General features: G+C 38.1%; 1 protein-coding gene across 1 annotated transcript in view; it reads left to right on the top strand.

The window, feature by feature from the left end:
• The window catches only part of ERP44 (endoplasmic reticulum protein 44), a 96737-nt gene that overhangs the window by 44474 nt on the left and 36364 nt on the right, over nucleotides 1-15899 (top strand). Inside the window, exons 3-4 of the mRNA NM_001035032.2 lie at nucleotides 1567-1606; nucleotides 6655-6770. Of these exons, the coding sequence (NP_001030204.1) occupies nucleotides 1567-1606; nucleotides 6655-6770 (156 nt within the window). The remainder of the gene's footprint in view (nucleotides 1-1566; nucleotides 1607-6654; nucleotides 6771-15899) is intronic.

Raw genomic sequence — 15899 nt, 5'->3', positions numbered from 1 at the left:
TACCACTCTTAGAGTATTTTGTGGCTTAAAGACCAGCAGTTTCCACTATGCAGTATTCTGTTAATGACCTTAGGACACAGTCTACAATTTTTTTGTATATGTGTATTTTTTAGCTTTTAACTATATATCATGTACTCTGATCTCTTTGTCATTGATCCAGTTAAGTTTAGTAAGTATTTTTGCTTGTTTGTTGACAGTGTGATTGTAGATTCAAATAATTTGGGGGAAGACATTTCTTCTTGTTTTTAAAAGAAGTAGAGGGAAGGTGAAAATGTGGTTAATCGGAAAATCACAACTTAGGAGATTTAAGAAAATGTACTGTGGATAAATGATGTCTTTTTTTTTTTTAATATTTCATTTCACCCACTGATTTGAGCAAAACTAAAAATAATGAGAGATAAAAGCATTATTCATTGACCATCATATGTTGTCTTGTTTCCTTGGAACTGGTTTTAAATGCTAGAAAGTCTATTCCCACATTGTGGGATTTCTTGAGATAAACTTTAGCCTATATCAGTGTCACATGGAGGACTTATAATACCAGTATTGATAGGCCTGCCCCCAGTTCCTGATAGAAATCGCTAGACCCAACCTAAGAATTTGCATTTCTGCAAGTTACAGTGTGATGCTGGTGCTTCTGGTTCCAGGAACCACAGATCGAGAACCACACTGTGTCAGTGAATAGTACGTGGACAGAAAATGCCTCAAAGTTATTAAGTAAAAAAGGAAAAAGAGAATTGAAACTCGCAAATCATCTTCACTCCTTTCATCTTTCACATTCTAGAATATCTTTGTGGGTATGATTTGTGTGTGTGTGTGTGCGCGCGCGTGTGCATGCATGCAGTTTACTGAGTACTGAGTTTTTGTTAGATTTAGGCAAAAGGAACAGATACCTTTCTCCTGTCTTCACATCTGGATATGCAAATAATACTGAGTTATATTTTGCAACAGAGAATAAATGTTAAACGGGTAGGAACCAGAAAAGGTACATCTTACGCAACACTGTTATTTGTAGATTACTTGTTGCTACTAGGTGGCATCTGAGTTTTAGAAATAGCTTACTTATACAAGTCTGTTCTCTGCAATAGGAGTTTATTGGTTGGCCAAAAAGTTTGGGTTTTTCGGTAACATCTTAAGGAAAAGCCAAATGAACTTTTTGGCCAATGCAATATTTGCAGAGCTAATTCTCAGTTATTCATGAATGTGGAAGGTCAAAAAATGGATTAATAAAATCCAGATCACTCCACTTCACTTTTTATGAGAGTAGGCTATTTAGTAGCTTACTTGCCTGATCTGAGCTTGATTCTCTGTTTATTTTATATTCATTCAGTGGGGGTATTAAGATGGTGGATGTAGAGAAAAGGAGTAGGGGCTCCCACAAATTATGTAAGCCATTTTTGATGCTATGTACAGGTTTCTGAGTGAGAGATAACTTAATAGTTACTGTGTATTTTTCTTGAGCCTTTAAAATAGAAAAGGCTATGATAAAAACCATTATCTTGAATTATGTCATAATTATGTAGACATAAGTAACTTAGATTGTTTGGTTTTGTTTTTCAATTTCAGACAATGCTGATGTTGCTTTAGTAAATTTTTATGCTGATTGGTAAGTAATATCTTATTTTGGCGGGGAGGGGTACATCATTAAGGGTTTGGGGGTTATTTTGTTTTTTTGCTTTTAACTTTCTAGAGGTGATTTTTCTTTGCTAGAAAGGAGTAAGTAGGGAAGCCTCTTTCTTCTGTAAGACAATACTCCATAAACAAAATTAATAATTCAGGTTCATTTATTTACAGATGAAGCAACTTAATTTGGTGAGCATTTGTTTTAAGAGAGAAAATATACTGATTCCGTCATCCCACATTTTAAAATAAAAGCAGGCTACAGAATAATTCAGATTTCTGTCTTAGTCTGTCTGTCTCTCTTTGTCTCTCAGTCTCTCACTCACACGTGCACACACACATGTACATATTGCAGTTCTCTATTTTTCCTTACTGAGGAAGTAAGGCAGTGTTTGGAGGTGAGGATGTGGGTATGGCAGATTTAGAAGGAAAAATAATGTTGATATTTTGTAACGCATACCATCCACTGCTACTTCTAGGAAGCCTTGACTCCTTTCCCTGTCTGAATCGGACTCTGTCTTGTCTGTTCACGTAGTTCCCTATGTCCCACATTCTACTACATTGTTTTGTCTTCAGTCTCTGTGTTCCAGCAAACCAGTTTTGAGGGCAGAGATAAAGTTTTTCTTAGTGTTCCCAGCATTGAGCACAAGGGCACAGTATATTGTAGATGTTGAAGAATGTGGCATGGGGATAGGAAGAGGGGCACTTCAGCTGGAGAGAAGTTTGAAACAACTCACATCATCCTTATTCCCAGACAGTCTGTACCTTATATGACCCTCTTAGGCTTACCACCTAGCAGGTGCCTCTGCCCCTACTTCAAGCCACACATAGTCCTACATTTTACCTAGGTATCTATTAACAGTCTTAGTTTATTTCCTCTGCTTCTGGTCTTATACGTCTCCATTCTTTTGCTGCAAAGTAAGCCAGAGTAGTCTTTCCTCAAGTGCAAATTAGATTAGTTTACACCTCATCTTAAAAACCTTAAATGTTTTCCATTACTTTTATGTGAGTCCCTTAGCTTGGCCTGGAAGGCCCCTGGTGGCCCTGTTCCTTCCTACCTCTGCTGCTGTATCTCTTGCCTCTCCATTCCCATATTCTGTTCTGTTATGCTTCTGTAATATTCTCTTTCATCACTGACCTTTAATCATGGTATTTCTCTGTCTGAATGGATCTCTCTTCTCTTACCCATTTGCTTACTTCATTAAGTCTGAACCATCCTTCAAGTCTTAGATTAGATGCCACTTTCTCCAGGCCACCTTCCTACATCATGCCCCTACCCCTACTCTCAAGTACAGTTAGGAACCCTTTCTATATCTGCTCATAACCCTGCATACTTAGCCAGTCATAACACTTGTATGCCACGGTTTAGTTGGTGCCTCCCTCCTATATCATTAACTTTGTGAAAAGTTACCATATCTATCTTTTTTTCAACATGAATCACCAAGCACTTTGCATGACAGTTGGCAGATAAGTACATAGTAAATATTTACTGGATCAACAATATATAGTATCTGTATTTAAAGAACTTTAGTAGAATGTTGAAGATACACAGAGAAAATACCATTTATAAAATGTACAACAGAAGATAGCAGTTTCCGAAGTAAATTAGGATTGTCCAGATGTAACATTCAGAGAAGAGGATGGCACCCCATTCCAGTACTCTTACCTGGAAAATCCCATGGGTGGAGGACCCTGGTAGGCTGCAGTCCATGGGGTCAATAAGAGTCGGACACGACTGAGCGACTTCACTTTCACTTTTCACTTTCATGCATTGGAGAAGGAAATGGCAACCCACTCCAGTATTCTTGCCTGGAGAATCCCAGGGACGGCGGAGCCCGGTGGGCTGCCATCTATGGGGTTGCACAGAGTCGGACACAACTGAAGCGACTTAGCAGCGGCAGCAGCAGCAGATGTAACATTAACCGCAGAATGTGGTAGAAAATTATTGAATTCAGTCCACTTTAAAAGTAAACAGATTCAGAGGAATATTTTCCCATACTTACCTGACTAGATTGTGGCAGAGTTGAAACTGTTGGGTTGGCCAAAAAGTTCATTTGGGTTTTTCCATAAGATGTTGCAGAAAACCCAAATTAACTTTTTGGCCAACCCAGTAGAATGCAGTTACCTTGATGGAGGAGTTTTGTGTGTTGTAAGAAAGAGAAATAGAACATGCCACCAACCCTGTTGTGAAAAAGCAGATTGAAAATGTGGACTAACTGCAGTTATTTGAGAAACATATTACCAAAGAATACTTGGAGTTATACGTAAGTTTTATGGTGTTTTATTCAATGGAAAAAAACGTGGATAACTTGACTTAGGACTTAGACTTATACTGCGTGGCCTCAAAGTCAGGATTCTGAGTTCCCTTTGGGAGTTACAGATGTGGCACAGCTTAAGGAAGGATTCTCTAACAGAGTTGCCTAAAAATATACCTGAAAGGACAGTAAACCACAGTAGAACTTAATAATGCTGTGATGTGCCAGGTTCTTTACATATATTGTTTTTAATGCTCAGAACTACTCTCCAGGTAGGTATTATAATTTCCATTTTAGATTGAGGAAATTGAGGCTCAGAGAGGTCATACGGCTAATAAGTGGTGGAACTGGGATTTAACCTCAAGTATGTCTGACTCTGAAGCTTATTTTTTTTCCCACTAAGCTCTACTAGTTCAGTTCAGTTCAGTCACTCAGTCATGTCCGACTCTTTGCCTCCCCATGTTATACTAGTAAGTGTCCTTAAATTGTCCCCTCAAAGACTTTTGCCCCATTTGGTTGATTTGTAAAGGGTTGATTTCAAGTACTAGATATGGAGATTGGATTCAGATGACTCTTCAGTTCAGTTGCTCAGTCGTGTCCGACTCCTTGCGACCCCATGAATTGCAGCACTCCAGGCCTCCCTGTCCATCACCAACTCCTGGAGTTCACCCAAACTCATGTCCATCGAGTCGGTGATGCCATCCAGCCATCTCATCCTCTGTCGTCCGTTTCTCCTCCTGCCCCCCATCACTCCCAGCATCAGAGTCTTTTCCAATGAGTCAGCTCTTCGCATGAGGTGGCCAAAGTATTGGAGTTTCAGCTTTAGCATCAGTCCTTCCAAAGAACACCCAGGACTGATCTCCTTTAGAATGGACTGGTTGGATCTCCTTGCAGTCCAAGGGACTCACAAGAGTCCTCTCCAACACCACAGTTCCAAGACCCTGTTAATGGATCTATTTGCTTTGGTTGTGTCACTTTTGTAAATGTAACTTTATATTGGAATTGAAGTTTTATTTTATCTTCCCCTTTCACCTTTTGGTATTATAACTGATCTTGTTTTAAACATGAATCTGTGTATAACTGCTTATTGAGCAACAAACTGGACAGTCCAGAAAGGAGCCCTTAATATCTCTCTTTTCTTGCCCTTAAGTCAGGATTCTTTACTAAGCCATATCCTAATTTCTTCAAGAAATCATCATGCAATCCTTACCCCTTGCCTCCCTGGCCCTCTAGAACCCTATCTTTAGCAAACTGTGTGAACCCAGAAACCTGTGACCCTAACTTGTCCAGTTCCTCCATCCTACCAATTTATTCATTTAACAGAAATCTACTGAAATGCTTATTAGAATATGTAGTCTCAGAATAAGACACGGTCCCTGATGTCTGCAGACCCTACCCACCTATCCCAGATGGGAGAGATTTAAGAATGCTAGAAGAGGAAAGAGCCACTTGAAAGCGAGAGACTGAAGATACAGATTGTGTCTCCTTGGTATTTTCTAGGACATCTCCTTAGGAAGTCAGGTGAGTGGGCTAGAAGAGTTACATACAAAGAGAAATAGGGAGGAAGTATAAAGTTTGTATCCTGTCATAGACTTTATATTTTTCTTAAATTATAATTAATATGTATGACCTAATTGCACTTCGCTGGCTCAGACAGTAAAGAATCTGCTTGCAATGCAGGAGATGTAGGTTCGATCCCTGGGTTGAGAAGATCCCCTGGAGAAAGGAATGGTTACTCACTCCAGTATTCTTGCCTGGAGAATTCCATGGACAGAGGAGCCTGGTGGGCTACAGTCCATGGGGTTGCAAAGAGGCAGACACGACTGAGTGACTAAAACTTTCTTTCTTTGATCTAATTACATGTGGATTAGAGTTCACAGGCTTCATTTAGGTACCTTTCTTGATGGAAAAGGGCTCTGGAAGCAATAGTAGGAATTATAGTTGTGTTCTTCTTGTTGTTGTTAATAAACACTCAATACCTTTTTCGTATGAAAATAACCATTCTAGCCCACCTGCTTGTGTGCTGATTCTGATTCTTCTCTTTCTCATCAGGTGCCTTTAATGACTCAGAGGATACATTTGTGAAGTAGTTGGCTTGATCAAGGGGCAGTCAGAATTAGAAGTCTCATGTTTCTACAATATTGTGGGGTTTGTGGCCCCTTTTAAAAGTAAAGGCAGAGCAAAAAACTACAGACAGAAAACATGGACAGGAAGTCTCCTTTGAGAATAAAAAAATTTTGCTCCTGAACTTAGTATGTTTAATAGCTTATACATACAAAAGCCTATTTGAACGAGAGGTAAATTTTGAGAGGAAACAGTTCGGTCTGTACCATATGCCATTTTCATATTAACTTGCCTGTGAGATTTGATTGAACTTGTCAGGTGAATCAGTCTAATATTTGCAATAAATTTATCATTTTAAAGACTTTGTAGTCTAAAAATATGTTCATTATTCAGAGAAGCTAATTTCCTTTATAAATGCCTGAGACTTAGTAATTACAGATCCAAGTAGATACATTTTAGAGGACTTATCTCACACTTGTTTCATTGCCTTTGTGAGAGATCATCTTTAAATTATTTGTCTGAAATGGAATAGTCTTTGAATTTCAGATTGTTTTCATCTCCAATGAATGACATCAGGAATCCTGAATTAACAGTGTAATTGTTAATTCTGTTTATTGTACATATAATAAATACTAAATATAAACAGATAACAACAAAAATAAAATTTTATTGCTTCTACTCTTCAGTTTTAATTGGTATCCTTTTCTGTGCGTAGGTGTCGTTTCAGCCAGATGTTGCACCCAATTTTTGAGGAAGCTTCCAATGTCATTAAGGAAGAATACCCAAATGCAAATCAAGTAGTCTTTGCCAGAGTTGATTGTGATCAGCACTGTAAGTACCTCATAGGAAGTCTGGAAGAAGCTGTCCTGTCCCCACCTCTCCTACACACACACACATACACACTTTTTTTTAATGCTCTGTTTTAAGTAGAGAAAAAGACAAAAATGCTCTTGACTTTGGTTAAAATATTAATATTTAATCCTTATGTATGGATACTTACAACACTACTTTCCATTTTGCCTGTGTGAAGGATTAAAAAAAAGCTTTTTTTTCATTATAGTAGGGCAAGCATGCAGGTAGTAAATCATTGGGTTTTCTACCAAAGCAAGTACCAAAATCAATAAATAAAATTGATATATAGGCTTAGGAAAGAAAACGATTTCTGTTAGTTTTAGAATCATGCAAAAATACCATTTGTAGTCATTTCAAATAAAACAGTCTCAGATTTTTGTGTGGTTTCTCTTACATAAAAGATTCTACTAAGATGTTTTAAACTATCTTTGAGGTATAATTTGCTCTGGTTACTGATTAATTTTGAGAAACTTAGGTTAGTCCTACTTAGAACCCAGCCTCTTGGATTTCATTGTCTCACTGGTGCTTTCTTTGTAAAATCCTTATAATTTTCTGTACACATGACAGATTTCTCCAGTGTGAGCCAGTGAGCTTACTTTGAGGTTTCTTCCTGAGTGCTTCCATTATCCTTGAATTTAACTCTCTCATAGTGCCCAAGTCACTGCGCTTTGTAGTTCTGCTTCATTGTGTCTTGGTTGTCTCACCAATTGTAATGTCAGTTCTTCAAAGGCAGGAACTATTAGCTTTGTTTTTAAATCTCTCTTTTGTTACTAAGTGGAGACCAAACTAATTCTTTGAATCTGAAGCATCTGAGTGTTTCTGGGTGACAAAGATAGCTCATTAAAAAAAGCTTGTTGTGTTGAGTTATTGGTAAGTTGGCCTGAATTACAGAACATTCCTATTCTGCAAATTTCCTATCCTTTACATTTCACCTGACAAGACTGTGTGTGTGTGTGTCCGTGCACATGTTTGTATACACTCACTTTTCACTTTGCTGATGAGGAAATGAAAATAAAAAAGTGACTTAACCAATGTCATATAGCTTACTGTCTAGTCAGGGCAGAATTCGAATCCCGATCTCCTGACCAAATGCCTTCCCAGACCCATTTACTTATTTTCCATTCAGTTCAACAAATGGTTTGGGGATTTTCTGGTAAAGCCCTGTGCTAGGCAGAAACAGCTGACAGCAAAGTATTTCAAAATCTCCTAAACCATGCCCCACATATCTGTCTGCTGAGGTTCATAACTATATAGGAGGAAGGGAGCAAGAAAAGATTGTGAGTGCAAGCATGGCCTGCATTCCCACCCTGCTTTTTGGATCTTTCCTCCCACCTTTCCCTGACAGAGAACATGAGGTTTTTGGTGTGGGCTCTCATTTCAAAATTTTCTATTCTTAATGTATTTAATTAGAACAGACAATAGCCCCTACTTTGATTGAATTTGGATTATAAGATCTGAAATTCTGCTCTCAAGCTTACGGTTATTAGAAAAATTAACTTGTTTAACAATACGTATCATTAATTCTAACAGATTCAGTTCAGTTCAGTTGCTCAGTCTTGTCCGACTCTTTGCGACCCCATGAATCGCAGCACGCCAGGCCTCCCTGTCCATCACCAACTCCCGGAGTTCACTCAGACTCACGTCCATCGAGTCAGTGATGCCATCCAGCCATCTCATCCTCTGTCGTCCCCTTCTCCTCCTGCCCCCAATCCCTCCCAGCATCAGAGTCTTTTCCAATGAGTCAGCTCTTTACATGAGGTGGCCAAAGTACTGGAGTTTCAGCTTCAGTATCATTCCTTCCAAAGAAATCCCAGGGCTGATCTCCTTCAGAATGGACTGGTTGGATCTCCTTGCAGTCCCAGGGATTCTCAAGAGTCTTCTCCAACACCACAGTTCAAAAGCATCAATTCTTCAGTGCTCAGCCTTCTTCACAGGCTATGTAGGTTCAATCCCTAGGTCAGGAAGATCCCCTGAAAAAGGAAATGGCAACCCACTCCAGTATTGTTGCCTGAAGAATCCCATGCCAGAGGGGCCTGGGTAGGTGGCAGTCCATGGAGTCACAAAGAGACAGATTAGTGAGCATAAATAAATCTAACATCATTGCTAGTAATCTTTTTATGGGAGTAAATAACCATAATTAAGATTTTTTTTTTAATCCACCAGAGACGTCTATAGAATTAGTTTCTTACTAGTGAAAGTGATATCTAAGACATTGTGTGTTTTACTTAAGTATTTTTTTCCCTTCTGTGTAATTCTTCCCCCTTTTTTGGCTGCGCTGCGTCCCCATTGCTTTACATGGCCTTTCTCTAGTTGGAGTGAGTGGAGGGATACTCTTTGTTGCAGTTTGCAGGCTTCTCATTGCAGTTGTTCCTGTTACTGAGCACAGTGTAGGTGCCTGGGCTTCAGTAGCTGCAGCATGTGGGCTCAGTGGCTGCAGCTTGTGGGTCTCAGTGGTTGCAGCGTGTGGCCTCAGTGGTTGTAGTGTGGAGGCTCACTGGTTGCAGCATGTGGGTCTCAGTAGTTGTAGTGTGGAGGCTCTAGGGCGCATGGGCTTCAGTATTTGCAGCACACAAGCTTGGGCTCAGTAGTTGCAGCTCACAGGCTTTGTCGCTTCACAGCATTTAGAATCTTCCCAGACCAGAAAACAAACCTGTGTCCCCTGCAGTGGCAGGTGGATTCTTATCCACTTTGTCACCAGGAAAGCCCAATTCTTCCCTTTTTAAGTGACACCATGAAATCCTTTTAATGATTTGTTCATATTTTGCACTCTGTCTTTAGAGATTGTACAATAGGCTGTACTTTGGGTAATCCCTCACATGCTAGTTGAATTGCAGAGGTTTTCATCTGGAAGGACCTTAAGAGTCCTGTAGTCTGGAGAAAAATGCCTGTTAGGCAGATTATTCTTTGGTAGGATTTGCCTTTTTTGTTTTAAGATTTATTGAAGTACAATTGACATATAGTAAACTGCACAAGCTTAAATTATAACAATTTAATATTTTGACATATGTACAGTTGTGAAGCTATGATCGTAGTCAAGATATCAACATATCTGTCATCCCCCAAATTTTGCTTATGCTCCTTTGTGGAGTGTCTCTCCTGTCCATCCTCAGGTGACCATGGAACTGCCAACATTTGGATTTGCAATAATTTCTTTGGTGTTATATCCAAGAAATTATTGCAAATCCAATGTCATGAATCTTTTCTCCTATATTTTCTTTCTAGAGTATTATCATTTAGGTGGTAAGTTTAGGTTTTTACCCATTTTGAATTAATTTTGTGTATGGTTCAAGGTAAGGATCCAGTTTCATTCTTTTGCAGGTGGACATTCAGCTTTTCTAACACCATTTGCTGATGAGATTATCTTTTCCCTGTTGAATGATCTTGACACCCTTGTCAAAAATCATTTGAGCATATATGAGGGTTTAGTTTTGGATAATCTGTTGTGTTCCATTGGTCAATATGTCTGTGTTTATGCTAGTATCACACTTTTTTTTTAAATTATTGTAGTCTTGTAATAAGTTTTGAAGTTAGGAAGTATGAGATCTCAAGTTTTGTTTGAGAGTATCTTCTGAAAGGCATATACTCTTAATGTTGATGGAGTCTAATTTTGTCCTTTTAAAAAATGGACTATACTTTTTAATTCTCTAAGAAATCTTTGCCTCACCCATGATCACAAAGACTTTCTGCTATTGTTTCTTTCATAAATTTTATGTATGAAGTGTACATCTAAGTCTGTGTTGCATTTAGACTTAATTTTTATATGTGGCACAATGTTTGGATTAGAATGCCTTTTTTTTTTACCAATAGTTGCCAAGTTGTTCTGACATTATTTGTTGAAAAGACAATCCTATCTTCACTAATTTTGCATCTTTGTCAGAATCATCTGGCCATATATATATGGATCTATTTCTAGTCTCTGTTCTGTACTGGATATATTTGTCTGTTTATATTAATACCAATACCTCACTTTCTAGATTACTTTAGATTTGTAGTAAGTCTCAAAGCAAGTGGTTTAAATCTTCTAAGCTTGTCGTTTTTTTCACAGTGGTTAGGTTACTCTAGTTGCTTTGGATTTCTGTAAGACTTTTAGAATCAGCTTATTAATTTCTAGCCAAAGGGTGTAGTTGCGGGAGGATGGCTGGGGTTCTAACTGGGATGGCTTTGAACCCTTAGGCCACTTTGTGGAGAACTGTCATTTTGACGATATTGACTCTTTTAATCCATGAACACTGTATATCTTCCCATTTGTTTAGGTCTTTTCTGTTTCTCTTAGCAGTATTTTTCAGTCTTCAGCAATGTTTTAGTCTACATGTCTTTCATATCTCTGTCAAATTTATCAATAGGCATTTATTTTTTGATGCTGTTGTAAATGATACTTTTCAAATAACCTTTTTATTTTTGGAACAAATGTAGAGATATATTGTAGAAAAATTCTGAAGATAATACAGTGACCTTCCTTCTACCCCTTAACCCAGTTTATCCTAGTGTTGACTGACATTTTATTTTACCTTTCCATGGTACATTTGTCAAAACTAAAATTTTAATTTCTTATGTTTATTGCTGGTATATAAAATACAATTGATTTTTGTATAATGATCTTGTATACTGGTACTTATTAGTTCTAATAAGTGTTATGTAGATCCCTTAGGAGTTTTTACTTAGACAGTTATGCTGTATGCAAATATAAAGTTTTACTTCTTACAGGCTTTGCTTCCTTACAGTAGTTTTTCTGTAAAGCACCTACTTGGTGCTTTAGGATTCGTTTCTGTCAGGCAGAAGTTTGATAAAAAGTTTCCTATCAAAACCAGAAGGTGACCTCAGAATCAAAATACCATCCTGTCCACATAGGTGTTCTTATTAATCACCTGTCTGGTACTGTGGCAACCTACTCTGTCTTACCTTCTGATACTTAAGTCTGTCTTGCTTCTGGCTCAGTGTGTCACCCAGAACTTCCATTCAAAATAATAGTGTTATTTCTTGGGAAAAAATTCTAGTCAGATTGTTGGGAAAAACCTACTAATAATACATGCTTTTGCGTGTATTATTTCAGTTATCTTCACCACAGCCCCTTTAGTTAGATAGTGTTATTTACTTACTCAGCATTTTTTTTTTATACGCCTGCTCTTTGTAGTGCAGTGTGGGAGGTTTACAGCAATGAGCCAGATAAACCCAGAAAGGCAAGGGCAATACACACACATTTGCTCATCAGGATAACTGTTTTGAAGGGAAGGGTTTTAGGTACTATGAGATAATAAGTCCAACTTAGTCTAAGGGTATACAGAGGTCCCCTTGGAGAATAAGGAAAAGTAGGATTTTTTAAGGGAAGAAGAGTGTTTCAGACAGGAGGAGCAGTAAATGTGAAGTTTCTGAGGTGGTAATGGACGTTGGACTTCAGAGAGCTGGAGTATATTATTGCTTTATAGATAAAGACACTGAAAGACTCAGAGATTAGAGACAGTGAGTGATTTATTGAGGTTACATGGTACATGGAGGGAGCCAGACTGTCCCCAAGAGTATACAGCTTTTATCAGGTAACTATGATTTTGGAAATCAAGGTAAAGTAATTTAAATTGAGGTTTCTCAAAGAAACTGAAAATTCACCCAGTTCCTATATTAAAATGACTTAAAATGTTTGGTGTGAATAATGCAATAGTCTGTTTAAATTATCTATACTGGGTCAGTGTATACGTAAAAATGTATTTACTTACATATGATATTGTTTCTATTATTGTTTCTGTACTGTGTGGCCCAACCCTCTACTAAGGTAGAAGCCTTTGTTCTGGTACCAGTGCCCTGCTACCTACTAAGTCATATATAGTTGGACATCTTTTAAAAAAAAAAACCACTGAACTTGATTCAGGAGCCACCATAGAAAGTGTGTGTAGGGATGAGGAGGGGTGGGTGTGGTTAAATGTTAAATCCAGGTGAGGGCGTACAGGTACTCACTATATTACTTTCTCATCTTTTCTATAAGCTTGAAAAATTTCAAGATAGAAAGCTGTTATAAAAAGTCACTGAACCTATAATTTGTCTAGTTTAGAAAAGAGAGAGGAGAGCCTTGTTGATTTAGACTTTTTGAGAAAATATGTGTAAAAGCAGCTTGAAGTGTGCACTCTACAGGTGTTCTGTGATACTGTTAATTGTAATTTCTGTTTATTTTCACTGTGATAAGTAATTTTCAACATGATGATTGAATTTAAAAAGGATGTCCTTGAATAGACGCTCACTGGCATTTCGAGGAACACTTAGAGCCCCTTGATGGCTTTTGGAATCTGAGCCCAAGTTCTCTTAGTGGCTGTCTCTTTCTCAGTGAAAACCTCCTGTGTGCAGGGATGGTAGTTGAAGGCATTTTGTGGGTCATGAACTGCCTTCTCTCATAAGCTGCCTTCTCTTGGACAGTAGCATCTATCTCTGCATTACCACCAGGTACAGTGGAAGGCTGATGTGCCCTTTGTGAACATTCTTCCATTACCAAGTAGAACTTATGTGGACTTCCCTGGCATTCCAGTGGTTAAGACTCTGCACTTCCAATCAGAGTGCAGGTTCAGTCCCTGGTTAGGGAACCAAGATCACATGTGCTGTGTGGCCAAAAAAAAAAAAATTTATACCAGTAACACAAAAATGGCTTAATGTTAGGAAATAGAATAAATCCCATCAATATCTAAAATGGGGAAAGCCAGCTTATCCTATCAATAAACACTGAAAGACTTGATAAAACTCAAGATAGATTACTGGAAGAAATTAATGTGGCAAAATGAATGAGCCACGCTTTGCTTGCATTGAATTTTTAAAATCTTTAGTGACTGTGTATTGCTTCCTAACATTTTTGCAAGCTTAAATTGAGGTGTGCCATGTCAGAATTTACCTATTTATCTTAGCCACAAATCTTGTATATTGTCTTGCATTTGGGAATTTCTGCCAATGTGGTGTTTTTTCTTTATCAGCCCTGCTTAAGAACTGAGAACAAGAGTTAAGAAACAAAGAGTTGAGAACAATAAGTTAAGAAACAAGCAACATAATTATATAATAATATAAAAATGTAATGGCACTAATTTTCATAAAACATGCCAAGTGAGTATTCTCAAAGAAGTCCCTTTGGGAGGCAGTGCACGTACTCATTCCTTAGAACCTGGTGCACGTCCTTAGTTTGGAGTTGTCCTCTACTTCAGTTTACTAGTTGATTGGGAAAACCCATCTCAGCGCATAACTATAGGTCTGCTGCCCACATTTCTTTCTATCTATGTCTTTTCCACCTAGCAGCATCCCATGGAGTGCTTTCTCTCTTACCTTTATCTCACCTCTTTGTATGCCCTTTTAGGACTTTATTTGAAGGTTGAAAGGTTCAGGTAAATAGGTTGAGAACCTGGAGCTAGAGGAGAGAAGGCAAGAGTGATGCAGAAGGCTAATTTCACTCCGTCAGCCCTTTGGTTTCTGTATATAAGCTGGATGCAGCAGCTTTGATTTCCCTTCCCCACTCTACTGTCTTCCTGCAAAAGGCTGGAAACTTAGAAAATTTTAAACTCAGAGTGATGCTGGGGTGACATCAGGAAGCTTCCAACTTTAAGCTTAGCTATATTTTTTTGAAATCCCAGTGTAAAGCTTGTAGCTTGAAAAACCCTCATCTAGTGGTAGAATTTAGTTCTCCTCCTAAGCCCCTAACTTCTCCATTTGTTGTATTTAAGTAGAAGAGAAGTAGAGGAAAAGAAAAAGGAAAAGTCAGGGCAGTTAAAGAGAGATGGAAGATACAGATAGAGAAACAATCTCTTCCCACAACCGAGAGGGCATTTATGTCCTGTGATGGCCACTATGTCCTCGCTCATCCTGCAGAGGACTGGGAGAGTGGGCTCATATTTGTCACAGATCTGACAATTGCCTTTTAAATTTTCCCATCTGGGGGCCCGTAAAAGGAATTGCTGCATCTCTGGTGAAGATACATTTATTATTGACTTATTCGAGGATTTCTTTTATACTGATCTTAGAAAATCCAGACTGGTACATCTTTTTGTTACCCTGTATTATATATGAAGAGTTTTAAGAATTTCATTTAGGCTTCTAGTCTGGGGACTTGCCTGGTCGTCCAGTTGCTAGGACTCTGAGCTCCCAATGCAGAGGGCCCGGGTTCAATCCCTGGTCAGGGAACTAAATCCCACATGCCACAACTAAAGATTCCACATGCTGCAACGAAGACCGAAGATCCCGGGCTGCAACTAAGACCTGGCATAGCCAAATGAGTAAATACAAGTTAGAAAAAAAAAGATTCGTGTGTGTGAAAACAGAAATAGTAGTAGCAGCAGCAGTAATATTAATGACAACAATAATAATGGGAACTCTGTAAGAGCAAGGATCTTTTTACCCCTCTATGTCTAGCACTGGATTGACACCTAGCACACAGCCAGTGTTTATTTATAGTTGTTGAACAGATGGATGATAAATAATAGCCAGCATTTATGAACTGTTCCTTTGTAGGTACTTTGTTAAATACTTCAAATAGGTTCTCTCATTACCTCTCAACAATATGATAATGTATTTTTTGCTGTATTTTATCAAGTTTACTTGTCACTGATTATAAAACACACTTCTGCTACTCTTCTATCTGTAACTGAAAAAAAAAAACAAAAATAGAACTATAGCACAGTCTTTTCTTATCACTTAGGATTTTTATGTCTATCCTAAGAGCTATTTTAGAATTACAGATTTTTCACATCGTTTATTTATGTACCTAAAAAGGGAAACAAATTTATTCAAGTAATCCTGAACCAGTTTCACATTCAGAATCTGACTCCTGTGCAGTCACTTTCCAATTCTGTCATTGATTCTTGTGTTTTCCACACAATGTCGACTTCTGTGCCATTTTGAGTGTTTCTAGGATTTTCTTCCAATCTGTTAATACCCAGTTCTGTAAGTACTGATGCTGGCACTTTACTGTTTGACTAACCTCAGAGTTGTTTTTTTTTTTTTTTCTCAATTGAAACATGTCACTGCTAGTTAAGCAACTGTTATTCAAATGCAGCAATATATAACCAAAATGTTAATAGTGATTTTCCCCAGTGGTAGCTGGATTACAGAATGTTCTCATATCCTTGTTTGTAATTGTTTGTCTTCCAAAAT

This window comes from Bos taurus, chromosome 8 (assembly GCF_002263795.3).
Source record: "Bos taurus isolate L1 Dominette 01449 registration number 42190680 breed Hereford chromosome 8, ARS-UCD2.0, whole genome shotgun sequence".
Classification (NCBI taxonomy): Eukaryota; Metazoa; Chordata; class Mammalia; order Artiodactyla; family Bovidae; genus Bos; species Bos taurus.
Note: the sequence above shows the minus strand (reverse complement) of the source record. Positions and strands in the feature narration are given on the sequence as shown.